At 37.3% G+C, this 13,956-nt stretch overlaps 1 protein-coding gene across 6 annotated transcripts in view; it reads left to right on the top strand.

The window, feature by feature from the left end:
* Positions 1–13,634, top strand: part of usp54a (ubiquitin specific peptidase 54a) — an 89,462-nt gene extending 75,828 nt beyond the window's left edge. For 4 of the 6 annotated variants that reach the window (XM_056470464.1, XM_056470463.1, XM_056470465.1 and 1 more), the window contains 6 exons: positions 2,677–2,818; positions 3,106–3,956; positions 5,189–5,316; positions 5,474–5,611; positions 9,020–9,239; positions 11,378–13,634. In XM_056470464.1, the coding sequence (XP_056326439.1) occupies positions 2,677–2,818; positions 3,106–3,956; positions 5,189–5,316; positions 5,474–5,611; positions 9,020–9,239; positions 11,378–11,925 (2,027 nt within the window). In that variant the 3' untranslated portion in view covers positions 11,926–13,634. Of the gene's footprint in view, positions 1–2,676; positions 2,819–3,105; positions 3,957–5,188; positions 5,317–5,473; positions 5,612–9,019; positions 9,240–11,377 lie in introns of those variants that run through there. The other 2 variants (XM_056470466.1, XM_056470467.1) reach the window with 2 other exon arrangements.
* Positions 13,635–13,956: the final 322 nt, after the last annotated feature.

The following is a 13,956-nucleotide window of genomic DNA, read 5'->3' as shown; positions in this document are numbered from 1 at the left end:
GTCAAATAAGGAGCTTGTATTTAAATTGAATTCGCTAACAAAGAGCTCATGAAAGATGAAGCATGAGTGCTCTTTTTGTGGCAGGCTCATTAAAATAAAGATGGCATGAAATTCACCCAACTGCTTTTTTAAGTGCACGTAATAGATCTTATTGTGAACAGTTCATCCATGCATACGTTACAATTTTAAAAACAATTTTGACCCCATAATGTTTCATCAAAATGTCATGCATGACTGGACCTTCCAGTGAAGATAGCAGATGTATGTCGGCTATCTCCAATCATTCAGTCTACCTAAAAACTGCTTCAGCAAATATTTAAAAACTTTGAAGAGTTTTAGAACTGCAATGACCTTCCTTATTAAAGAAACTTGTTTGCAACTCGCCTACAGTTGAAGTCTACTATTTTTAATCCATCAAGCCAATTTTCAAATCTGGCGGGAGCACTTTTAGAAGGGCTGTTCGATTATGGGAAAAGTCATAATTGTAATCACGATTATTCAAAACAATAATCAATTGAAGTCAAAATTATTAGCCCTCCTGTGAAATTGAGTTTTTTTTTTTGTAAATATTTCCCAAAAGCAAAAAACACTGTATTTCCTATAATATATAATCTTAGATCCTAAATCTTCTGGAGATAGGCTTATTTGTTTTATTTTGGCTAGAATAAAAGCAGGTTTAAATATTTTGAAACCTATTTTAGCCCCCTTAAGCAATAATTTTTTTTTGATTGTCTACAGAAAAAAACTACTGTTATACAATGGCTTGCCTAATTACCCTAATTAAGCCTTTAAATTGCACTTTAAGCTGAATGGTTGTATCTTGAAAAATATCAAGTAAAATATTATGTGTAAAATATCATCATGGCAAAGATAGTTAGCATGGCAGTTATTTTCCTCACTGTTAATAAGGAAAGGGAAATAACTACAATAAAATAAAAAATAAAACAAACTGTGCTTGAAGCATAGAAAATAAACTTTAATAATAGCCACAAAAGTCCTTCAGTCAAGAGCAGTGAGTGATTTTGTCTATTTGTTTGATTAATAATAAAAACAGTCGGCAGCAGGAATATTGCGCTGTCACTTTAAGAGCAGTGCAGTTTTGATTAATGGTTTATCTTTTGATTCTCAACTCGTTTATTTATTACACAAATTAGGGTTAATATGAATAGTCACTAAACACCTTGTTTTGACACCTATTTGATCATTAAAGTGCTCACATTAAGATGACTTTAGATGGGTGCTCTGCTCGTCTCTGAGGCTGAGCGCACACACAAGCGATCTCTTTCGTGCTTTTAAAAACATGAAGGATTCGAGTGTACATCAATGAACAGTGCGCATCCCGTGCTGCAAAAGTTACATTACAGTACATGCTTTTAGTCATTTTCACATGAAACTGAGCTTTGCGGAGCAACAAATGTGTTTTTTCATAATTGTTAGAAGCCAAAATCGAAACAGAATTTTCGATGAATTGCACAGCTCTAACTTTTAGCTTAGCTTAGCATAGATAATTGTAGCTGAATTCTGGATCTGGTGGGATTACTTTTAGCTTAGCTTAGCATAGATCCTTGTAGCCGATGTCTGGGTCTGATGGGAGCACTTTTAGCTTAGCTTAGCATAGATCCTTGTAGCCGATTCCTGGGTCTGGTGGGAGCACTTTTAGCTTAGCTTATCATAGATCCTTGTAGCCGATGTCTGGGTCTGATGGGAGCACTTTTAGCTTAGCTTAGCATAGATCATTGTAGGTGATTTCTGGGTCTGATGGAAGCACTTTTAGCTTAGCTTAGCATAGATCATTGTATTGTAGCGGTTTTGCTCATTTTCCTGTTTAAAGGTTGACTCCTCTAGTTACATTTTGTACTAAGACTGACGGAAAATGAAACATTGCCTGAAAATAGTTCTGAATCGTCTCTTACAAACATCACAAGGGCAAGATTTTCAGTTGCTGCATAATATCATTGCCCCTGCTGCAGCCATGGTACTGCAGCAAAGTTACTTATTACACCAGAGTGAGATTATAGCTCCTAGCCATATATTTAAGAGGCCTCAGGGCCAGCACTATTGATTTTTATTGCTGTCAATAAAAAATGCTGTCTGTGTCTTTCTGTCTTACTTTCCAATGTCATTTTACGTCTGTCTGTCTTTCCTGTATGTCATACCTTGAGGTTTATCACTTATGGGGTGACCACATGCACAAACGCACACACACACATTCCCACACACTTGGCACTTTCCATGGCCTGGTTCCTGCGTGTTACCTGCACCTCACTCCCCTACCTGGTTTCTAAAGCCTCTGTAAGATTGGGTAGAATGCAGCTCAAAGTATTCTCGTATCCTGTAATCATTTATAATTATTTTGACTTAGATGTGTCGTTAGGCTTTTTGTGTTTCTTTAAGTTTGTTGGCTGAACTACAACTCATTTTGTTTTAAGTCAGCGTCATTATAATTTAATCATTTTGTGCTTCAGACTATTTAACATGTGCGTCAGGATTTTTACTAGATTCCCCATCTTCCCTTTTTGTGTGATCCTCCCCTCAACCCTCACCTCATAATTCAGTCAAACCTCATTTTGGTTCTTTGTAACGTGTGTTTGCATGCGCCCCATGACTTTTTTTATGTTCTGCATCTGTTTCATTTTTCTTTGGCCTTTTTTTTGTTTTGTTTTGTTTGCGTTGTAGCTAAACTCAGGCATACCTTGCATGAGAACAGCGCTAACGCTCAGGGCAGGATGCAAAAATGCATGAGGAGAGCACGAGGTCTGCAGCAACGCATGCAGCAGAAGCAACAGGAGGAAGAGAAGGAGCAGAAACAGCCCCTCAGGTACCTGCTGCCTGCAGTTGTGTATATGTATGCGAGTTTGTGTGTGTGTGCTCCAGGAGGCCTGCACACTGGAAGAGGAAACATGCAATGTGCTTTAAAAATTATGATCAATACTGTTGCAAGTCAGGTTAGATTAAGAAACCATTCTGCAAAGAGCTGCACAGGTAATAGTGTCACCTCTAGAGAGGCTGAAACAAGTACTGCATGACATCAACAAGAACTGATTCAAGTTACTCGGTTAGATTATTAGCAGGAACTCATTGCTGTTTTTCATCTTCCTGTTTCAGTGAACAGTCTGTCCCGGTCCAAATACTTCTGACAAATGTTAAAGAAGAGGATGAGAAGGCCATTTCAGAAGATGCATTAAGACCACCGTCACCTCTCCACATGAAACCTCAGTCTAAAAGTAAACCGATTTCTGAAGCCCCAGGCCCTCCTTACCCCTCTTACCATACAGATACATGTTCCCAGAAGGACAATGCAGGGGACCACCCCAGTCCTCTTAAAGTGACAGAAAATGATCGGGGTCCCAGAGATCCTGTAACTAACACAAACTCTCTTGTACAAACTGCTAGTAAACGCAGTCCTGCCACTGTGCCTGTGATTGCAGCGAATGGCTGTGAGGCTCCTCTGAAGTCCTCCGTTTCGCTCAATACTCCTGCTCATTTCAGTGCCCGTCTCACACCTTCCACCTCTGATCACTCTGAAGAAGGTCTCCAGAATCCCCATCGTCCTCAGTCTCTCCATGGCCTATCCCAAGCATCCCATGCCTGTCAAAAATCACTCCCGGTTCCCTCACGTAATTGGTCCTGTCGCAGTCTGGAGCGTCCTGATAGTCGTCCCACCGCGCTGGACTCTTCTAAGTATTCTCCAGTAGACCTCAGCTCCCCATCGTCCCCCTGTCCTCCGTTCCTGTCTTCACCAGCACTGGAGCAGCGTCCAGCGGGCCCCATGCCTGTGGAACGATGGGCAGAGAATGTCAATCGATATTATAATTCCCAGAAGTGTGCGCCGTCGGGACGTGGCTCGCCCTGTGAAGAGCTTTCGGAGCTGGACTCACTCTATCAGGCCAGCTTGAAGGCTCCCAGCATGCCTAGAGCCACACGGGGAACCAGCCCTCAGCTTGCCAACAGATCAGGTGATTTTTTTTTTGTCTTTATAGAAATAACTTTTTTTTCCCACAGGTCATGGAATTTCTGCAGTATCATGGAATTTTTTGTTCCAGACATTGAAATTCAGGGATTTTTTTTGTCCAGGTCATGGAATATCATGGATTCTTGTTGGTTACTGTAAATTTTTGTTTCCATTTATTAAAATGTAAGTTTTCTATACCTTATTTTTTGTTATATCATGTTTTTTTTCTCACAGACATGCAAAAGTCAAAACCATTTTCTTTTTGCTGGCTTCTTTGTTTGTTTGTTTTTTTGATCTAAGTTAAATTTTCCATTGCGGTTCTCATCGCGGCTACTAAAGTCATGCAAAATATTATTCATGCTAAGATCAATTGAATATTAAAATATTCCTGTTTTAAAATATTACCGTATTTTAATATTATTGATGTATAAGCACAACTGCAGCTTATTTTTTCATTAGCTGTCAGCTAAATTCAGTTTTTTTATTTTTGGCTTAAAGTGCGAACTCTGTATAATATTAACAGTTACAATGTTTGTTGAAACTTTTGCAAAGGTCCGTGATCTGCAAAAATAATAATAATAATGTAAATATGCAATTAAGTAATAATAAGGTATTTTGAAAATAACTAATATAGATATACTAATATAGTTCATAAAGAACACAATATAATTATTGAAAAGGCTAAAAATCCTAAATTTTAAAAATAAATAGGAAATGTAATCACAACATAAACATAGCAAGCAAATGCAAAAAATGAAAAGTAATTGAATGTATATGAAAGTATATACTTGGTAAAACGGCTTCTTTAGATATCTTTTTTGGATACTGTTGGCCAAAAAATAAAACAAAACAAAAAAAGTAAAATAAAAAACAAACAACTTAAATGTAGCGTAGGAACATTATAGCAGAAAACTTTGGCGGTTTTAAAACCTTGACTTTTCCAAATCGTGGTAAACTTTGAAAACGGTTATTGTCCCATGGCTATATATACACAATGTTTTTCATGTCAGTGATATAATTGAATAATTATATAAGGAATGAGAAAAGTGAAGTAAAGAAATCTGATATATCTGAATATCTGAATTTTTAAATAAACTATGATTTCATATAGTTGATGTGTTATACATGAAATTGTATTTAACTAATATTAACTAATGGGAATATTATTAATAATATAATATAATTTATTTAAAAATAATGGTTGTACAGGTTGTATAAATGTAATGTTTTTTGTAGGTCCTGCTGTTTCTCGTAAGCACAGCGCTGGATCCTCTGCCAATCTTGGCCGCTCCAAAACCCCCACAGCAGAGATTGAGAGGAGTGCCTACAGGACGCCAGCGTACAGCACTAAACCACTTCAGAAGGTCAGCCTGAACACCTGCATTACCTCAGTGCTTTATATAGTATTACTGTGTGTATTAGAAATGTATATAATTGTCATCAGACAAGCTGAAGAATTTGCATGCTTTAATAAGGATGTAAAATGCTAACTCCATTTTGTGTGTGTGTGTTTGTGCGCAGCCTGTTTCTGCTGCAGCCTATAATGAACCACTGGGTGAGGATGAATCATATAGTGCTGAGAACCTGCGACGAATTGCTCGGAGCCTCAGTGGGACTGTTGTTGGAGGACGGACTGACGTACCCCCATCTCGCAGCTTTGTGGGTGTCTCACTTGCTCAAACACTCAAGCCTCATATTATGCTCTCAAAATACTGAACATTAGCGTCATTTCATCTGCAGCAAAATTAGCTTGTTCTCAGTAGATATTAACTATTACGTCATGGGTTTAGCAAGTGCATCTTTAAATGGTGGTGAAATCATTTCGATAGAGAAATACTGCCACCTAGTGTTAAAGCAGTGAGTACAACACATAGAGCAGTGGCTTATTTATGACACATCGCTTCAGCTGCAAAACTGCTTTTTATTAGGGATGTCCCGATACCGAAACCCAATCTGATACTTCTATAACACATAAATAAAGAACGAAGGAGAGCAAAAAAACAGATTCAGGATGGTCCTTATTTTTTTATTTAATTCACCTTATTTTAACATTTAACAACCCTGTTAACAAACAGAGCACTTCTATGAGGTAGCCTGAACAATCAAGTAATAAATAACATCAATTCTTCACTTTGGGACTTTAGTGCAACAGTAAAAAAAAAACAAATATATAAAAACAAACAGCACCTCAACTTAAAATGCCCAGCAGACAATCCCAAATTTACATACAGTTTGCTATAGCAATGTTGTCGTCTTCAACTTTATAATACTTCCAGACCGCATACTCGCGCTTTCTGTTTCAAGCTGCTTCCATGTTCTAATTTGCTGTTATTTGACCAATAGCGTCTATGCAACAAAGTGATGTCATGCCGCATGCATTGCTGTTTCTGTGTGAAGTCAAAAAAGAGGTCTAACTCTGTGCCACCGCATAACTATTGATGTGTTAAAATATTGAGAATATATATATATATATATATATATATATATATATATATATATATATATATATATATATATATATATATATATATATATATATATATATATATACATACATACATACATACATACATACATACATACATTTAAAGTCAGAATTATTAGGGATAGAAGATTTTTTCAACACATTTCTAAACATAATAGTTTTAATAACTCATCTCTAATAACTGATTTATTTAATCTTTGCCATGATGACAGTAAATAATATTTGACTAGATATTTTTCAAGACACTTCTATACAGCTTAAAGTGACATTTAAAGGCTTAACTAGGTTAATTAGGTTAACTAAGCAGGTTAGGGTAATTAGGGAAGTTACTGTTAAAAATTGAAACCTGATTTTATTCTAGCGGAAATAAAACAAATAAGATTTTCTCCTGAAGGAAAAATATTATCAGACATACTGTAAAAATTTCCTTGCTCTGTTAGACATCATTTGGGAAATATTTAAAAAAAAAGAAAATAAAAATCAAAGTGGGCTAATAATTCTGGCTTCAACTGTATATATACATATACATGTATATGTATGTATATATATGTATAGTCCTGATCGAGATGTAATATCCGATTCTGATCGAGTCTGAAACCGCATGATCAGGCCAGATTTCCGATCATGTGATCGGATCTGGACATCCCTACTTTTTGTCGTATTATTATTTAAGTTTATTTAGTTGCTTTGTTTTCTTTTATATAATTAGTCATATACACACACTAATTGGAATTCTTTATTGAACACCAGTTGTCTGGGTATCCAGTTTGAGAACCACCGTTTTATTGTGTAAAGGAACATGCACTTTTTTTAAATAGGCTAATTTTACAACTCTCAAAGAGTTAAACAGTTGAGTTTGACCATTTTTTTAAATGCATTCAGCCGATCTACAGGTCTGGTGGGAGCTCTTAGCTTAGCATAAATCATTGAGTACGTTTACATGGACACTTTCGGATCCACATCCATCTTTCAGATGAGATGATAAATCGAGGTCCTGACTCTCCGTGGTGATTTTAAAATCCCATGGCACTTCTCGTAAAGAGTAAGGGTGTCCCTAAATCGGCCCTTACAATCATGGCCTCCCAATCATCCCCATCCACTGAATTGGCTCTATCACTGTCTCTCCACTCCACCAACAGCTGGTGTGTGGTGAGCGCAGTGGCGCTGTTGTCCTGTGGCAGCCATCGCACCATCCAAGTGGATGCTGCGCAATGGTGGTGGTGTAGAGAGGCCACCCTCATGATTGTGAAGCGATTTGGGTGTATGGCCATATATAATAAATGCGCTATATAAATACACATTACATTACATTACTTTACTTGGACACCAATATTCTGATTTTAATGCAATTAAGACAGTACTCTAATTAAGAGTCTACCATGTAAACAGTGATTTTTGATTAATTTAATCCGATTAAGGTCATATGGAACTAAAGAGAAATCGAATTAAGACATGTGGAGAATGTGGATTGAGTGGCATTATTGAAGTGCAGTGAAGATATGTAAACACCGCAATCAAACTATTACCAACATGTAGAACTTTTCGCATTTTATGACAGGATAGTCCACACACACACACGGCTGTTTGACACTATTCTTTGCACCTACCGAGTCAGTGCACACCACAGACACCTGTATCGTGAAACGCAGAGTTTTTTTTTTCTTCTATTCAGCATGTGGTAGGAACTTCCATTAAAACAACACTCTTTTAGCAGTTCATAGTTGCATCCAGTATCTCGTTTGTCACGGGGGGCATGCATGAAGTGTTCCTGAGTGAAAGTGCCAAACTGCAGTTAAAGTCGACAAATTAAAAATGAAACAGCTGAAATTACATGAAACTCTGGAGGAAATGTAGATAGCCTGGTGTGACGCAATGACGTTAATCGATCTATGTGCTTTAACATGTAAAATGGGATCATGAAAGGAACAAAAAGCATCTCATGTAAACACATTAATCATATTATTGTCTTAATTAGATTAAGGCAAGTAATTTGGTTACTGATGTCCATGTAAACATAGCCATTGAATCAGATTAGACCATTAGCATCTCACTCAAATATTTCAAAAAAGTGTTTAGATAATTTTCCCATTTTAAGCTTGACTTCTTTTGAATGAGATTCTAATTGTCGAATCTGATTCAATGATTATTGCTAAGCTAAAAGAGGTCCTGCCAGATCTAGCTGAATGGATTAACAAAATGGTAAAACTCAGCTGTTTAACTCTAGAGCTATTGTAAATGGCTAATTTCAAAAAAAGGGGAGTGTTCCTTTAAGATGTTTTTGTTGTTGTTTTTAAAGATTTATTTTTTGGCCATTTTGCCTTTATTAGATATGACAGTATTTAGGACAGGAAGCGAAGTTGGAGAGGGGGTGGGGGGGTGGGGAGTAGGGTAGGGAGATTGTTGTTGTTTTTAATTTAGACATTTTCTACAATTTAAAAGTCCACTTGTCCATCTCTTCTTTGGTTACAATTTTTTTTGTATGATTTCCATCACTGTCATATTGCTGATGGGAACTCGTCTTGTTTTCACATCTCCTCATGTCTCATTCCTTTCGTTCCTCTTTTTTTATTTCTGTCATAAAGGACCCTCATGTCTCCAGGATGTCCAAGCATGTGAACGTGCAACTTCCCGCACATCGCTCCAGCACATCCCTGCATGTTTTACCACTTCCCTCCCACAATCCTCCAATGTTCCCTCACGAACCACCGCCCCAATACCTTCACTCGAGCCACCGTCCTCACCCCGTCCCTCCATCCTCACACCTGCACCAGCAGACACTGAGGCCCTCTCATGGACAAACAGGTAACCATCACACCCCAGTCGCAGTTCAACCTTTCTCTGCCGTGTTTTTGTTCTTCTGGTTTTGCTCTCCATCAGTTTAATGCTTTAACGATTTGTTGAGACAGAGGATAATGAAATTAAATCTTGAGTTTCATTAGAGCTGCACAATTAATCGTTAAAAGATAGCAATCTCAATTTATGCATCTACATAATCTTATTTCTGAATGACCACGATTCATATGTTTATTAAACTCTTAAATCTGCGTTTGGCAGAGAGAGAGAGCAGTTGCCATGTATTATTATATAACAGATTTAGTCATTTTATTTTCACACAGGAGTGTTTGTTTTCGTTACAAGATTATCACAGAAGCACCAATATGATTTTGGTCAGATTAAAAACAAAAGGAACTAAATATTTTACTAAATGCATTACTAAATCATTTGTTTTAAAGATTTTCAATTTTTTTTTCAAGTGATGTTTAACAGAGGAACTTTTCACTGTTTAATATAATTTTTTTTTTCTGGAAAAAGTCGCATTTCCATTAGTTTGCCTGAAATAAAAGCAGATTTCTTTCTTTTTTTTTTAATTTTAAGTTGTCCAATGATGACTAACTTGCATAATTATCCTAACTTGCCTACTTAACTTAAGAACCCAGTTAAGCCTTTAGATTGCATTTTAAGCTGAATACTGGTATCTTGCAAAATAGCTAGTAAAATATTATGTACTGTCTACATGGTAAAGACCATCATCTCTATCATACCATAAACATCAACAATAAATCATCTCTACATTATACAGCACTTGGAAAATATTTGAAAAATAAATACACAGGAGGGCTAATAGTTTTGATAGTTTAATAATTCTATATGTAAACACACTACCGGTCAAAAGTTTGGGGTCAGTTTTTGATTTTTCATGGGATTTTTCAAGAATTATTCTGTTCATCAAGGCGACATTCATTAAATTTAAAGAAATTGTTAATTGTTAAACCTTTATAAAAATGTTAAATTACTGCTTTCTTATTATATGTAGTTTTAAATGAAATTGTTACTCCAGTCATTCTTGCTTTTATTACTATTACCATTAATAATATTAATAATAATAATAATTAATAATAAAGTGATTTCTGAAGTATCGTGCGATGAAGAATGAAATAATGAATCTGGAAATTCATCTTTAAAATCACTGGAATAAATGATTCAATCAAATGATAAACTACTTTTAACAGTTATTTTATAGCGCAATAACTATTGACTGCGACTATTTCACAATTTTATAATTTGTACTGTATTTTTGATTAAATAAATGCAGCCTTGGTGAGCAGGATAAGCTTATTTTAAAATATTTAAAAATCCTACTGACCCCAAACTTTTGACTGGTAGTGTCAAAAATTTGGGGTCAGTAGGATTTTTAAATATATATGCGCAATACCCTCATAATATTATATTAATAATATTGACCTCATCCCTCTGCCTCGATATGTAAAATTTAAATGATCCAAAGAGTTAAAACACATGCCAAAATCAAGAGAATTCCTTATTTAGCTAAATATTTATTGTACGTTGTTATTCATGTAGATGTATTAAAATCACAACAGTCACTTTATCAAACTAACCAGCTTTCTGTTGGTCAGTTTTACAAATGAACATCCTCTGCTTAACCCAAATTGAAATCTGCATGTGGAAATCTTGCCAAATTCCTGTTAACATGAATAGAATTTCCCACCCAGAATGATTAAAATAGTAAATATACCCGTACCTTAAGCTGAGTTCAGACTGCATGATTTTCATCACACATGTTTTCACGCTGCATGACTATCTGGGGTAGCATTTTGTCGCTGCTGTGTTTACTCTGCAGGATGGATCGGTGACAGGGGGTTTCACACTGCATGACTTTACAATAGCAGAATCGCTGACAACTTTGTCTCGGTTCGCAAACTAAGTCAAGGCTGAAATCAGGGCTAAAATCATGCAGTCTGAACTCGGCTCTAGTAAAACACAGTACTGCTTCCCACTCTGAAACACACAGTGTATTAAATAAATCACACTTGGTCGTTTTGTATTTTCAGTTTAATTTGGATTAATTGTGCAGCCCTAGCCTGCATGCACTGTTACACCGTCAAAACAACTATTAAAATCTTATTCAATCCTCTCTCCAGGAGACTGCCAAAAGACCAACAAGTTTCTGGCTGTGCTTGACCGGGGTGAAGCATTCTCCCGCGAAAACTATCACAACGTCGCATTGAGCTACGGCACCCTTCCTCGGGCGCCTCGTAGATCAGTTTCGTCTGGGCCCCAAGTGCACCAAATGAGGCCAGGATCCTTACCTCGAAACTACTCAGACACAGCCTACGCCACACTTTCCCACCCTCACCGCATTACAGCACCAAGTAGGACGATGGATGGATTTTACAGGCAACCCCATCAACACTCTTCATCAACAGCACCAATCCCGCATCACTCCAGCCATCATCACCCGCACTCAGAGCCGCCAACTCAACCCCTCCGCCTCGATGTCCCCCCTGAGAGAGACTGGAGGGCTGCTAGGGACACTCACGTCTTCCCCAGGACAGATCCCCGTGGAGGGACGTCCCGTGGCCATCCTGTCTATATCTGCGGGCTGTGCAAACAGAACCCGGCTGAACCCACTAGAAGCTACTGCCAAGCCTGCAGAGCCCATATGAACCACTACAGGATGACCAGCTGAGTCCTGCATCCTTCAGCGCACTCATTCTCTGACTTGGAAGTAAACACAAGACCCCTTGCCAATTCTCCGAAGCTCTTCACACAGTACAAAGCAGCAAGATCTCGGGAGCTGCTTTGGCTAGAGTGAAAGACAATGACGTTCATGGCTGCTTTGGCTCAGACGTGATTGCGGAGTGATCATGTTTTAATTGCAGCCGCTGCGTTTAAATGGCGTTTTACCTACAGTAAACGATTCCACTGCTAATTCGGTTGCAGAGTTGAGTTCGCCACCTCTGCACAAAAGCTGTGAAGAACAAGAGCACTTTGCTGCGTGGGACGCCGCATCGTAACTGACGTGAACACACTAAAGGATGAACTTTGCCTGCTGATATACAGCGTCTGCTCTGTATATGCACAAATACGCTTTAGTTTTCAATTAGCATTCCAAGCTAACCTTAATTAGTTCTGTGATTGTAATTTAACTATGTTAACTCAAGTTTAGTGCACTTCAGAAGTGTTAAGTTAGAAGCGTTCCTCTGTCGTATCTTCTCCCATTTTTATGGGAAAACATTGTTTGTGTGTAACTACTTCATTTAGAGGGCTGTAACGTCAGTGTGTGTGTGTGTGTGAGTAAGTAATCAGAGGTACATCAGATTCCTCCAGTGTACCAACAGTCAAGTTTCAGAAACCTCATTAGCGTTTGTGTTGATATTTTTGTGTACAGTATTGTTCTGCCTGACAGTAGCACCAACACACGTTGTGATCTCTTCAATTGTTTTGGTTTTGCAGTAGCAGCAGTTTACCGTTTTGATTTATACACTATATCTTACATTAACTGTTAAGTGCACAACTATTTCATGGTTGTTTTAAGACTTACTGTAGGTGAACAGAAAGACAGAGCATTCTGCAGTGCCTTGGTTTGTGAAAGGCAACATAAATAGGTGCCAGACTGTGTCCATTTGTTAGGTTTCCAGCCATATAATAATTCATATTATAATAGTGCTAAATTTAAGAGTTACAGGACTCAAATATTTCAATTTTTTGCCCCAATCGAGAATGAATGCCTTTTATATTGATTTTAGATTCACGGACGCTGTTGAAGTGAAACTTGTGGTCTGAGATGGTTCATTTAGTTAGTCTTACACATTGAGAATGTGAGAAGTATCTGTCAGCTGTCAGCTGCGTTTGATGGTGCGATGTGCCATTTCATGAAGATGAAAGTGTTACCTGCTCATATTTCTGAAACAGGGCCAAACTTTTTTTTTTTCATACATTTTGGAGCATGTCAAATACCTCAACCAATAACATGCTCTGTTGATTTTATTTCACCAGAACAGTTTTGCATGTACTATGGTTACCTAAATCAGGACCTAACGGTGAATTGGAGTGCCTCTGCATTGAATTCCCATCCGGCGATTTATCTAAAGCTTTTTTTGATTGTTTGTTTGTTTTGCCTGGCCAATATGCAGTGCAACACTGCCCTGGCGTGATTTATGACAGAACAGGGATCTGTGACTTATTTACCCTTCCCTTCCTTTCTTTCGGAGTTAAATACAAACAGATATGGCAAAAAAACAAGGCTGTGTGTATATATATATAATTGTGTAAAGATATTCAGTCTTTGATCTTAAGTACAGATGGATTCGGATTTGTTGTAAATGCTGTGCTAGAAATGAAACTTGTATTTTTGCAATAAAGTTATATTAAGCTCCAGTCAGGAGCGGAACGCTGGACCTTGTTCTTATTTCTTCAAAAAAGTGCAATACTTGTTTATAATTATTTGTACTAAATATGAGTGATCACTAAATTTGTATTGATATTCATTCATTTGGCAGACACTTTTGTCCAAAGCGGTTTACAAGTGAGGACTTACAAATTCTCCTAAATCTTATTCATGGTCTTGAAATTCTTGATTCTAACTGACTGGAAGGTGTGCGGTAAGGAAGGAATAATTAGCAACAGATAATTCAACAAACCGTCAATGGGCTATATGCACAGCTAGTTCTGCCATTGATGAACACACGGTGAGAGCTTGATGTGACTATTTTTAATT

The sequence above is a fragment of the Danio aesculapii genome, chromosome 13, assembly GCF_903798145.1.
Source record: "Danio aesculapii chromosome 13, fDanAes4.1, whole genome shotgun sequence".
In the NCBI taxonomy this organism is placed as follows: Eukaryota; Metazoa; Chordata; class Actinopteri; order Cypriniformes; family Danionidae; genus Danio; species Danio aesculapii.
The sequence above is the reverse complement of the archived record's forward strand: the minus strand, read 5'-3'. Positions and strand labels throughout refer to the sequence as shown.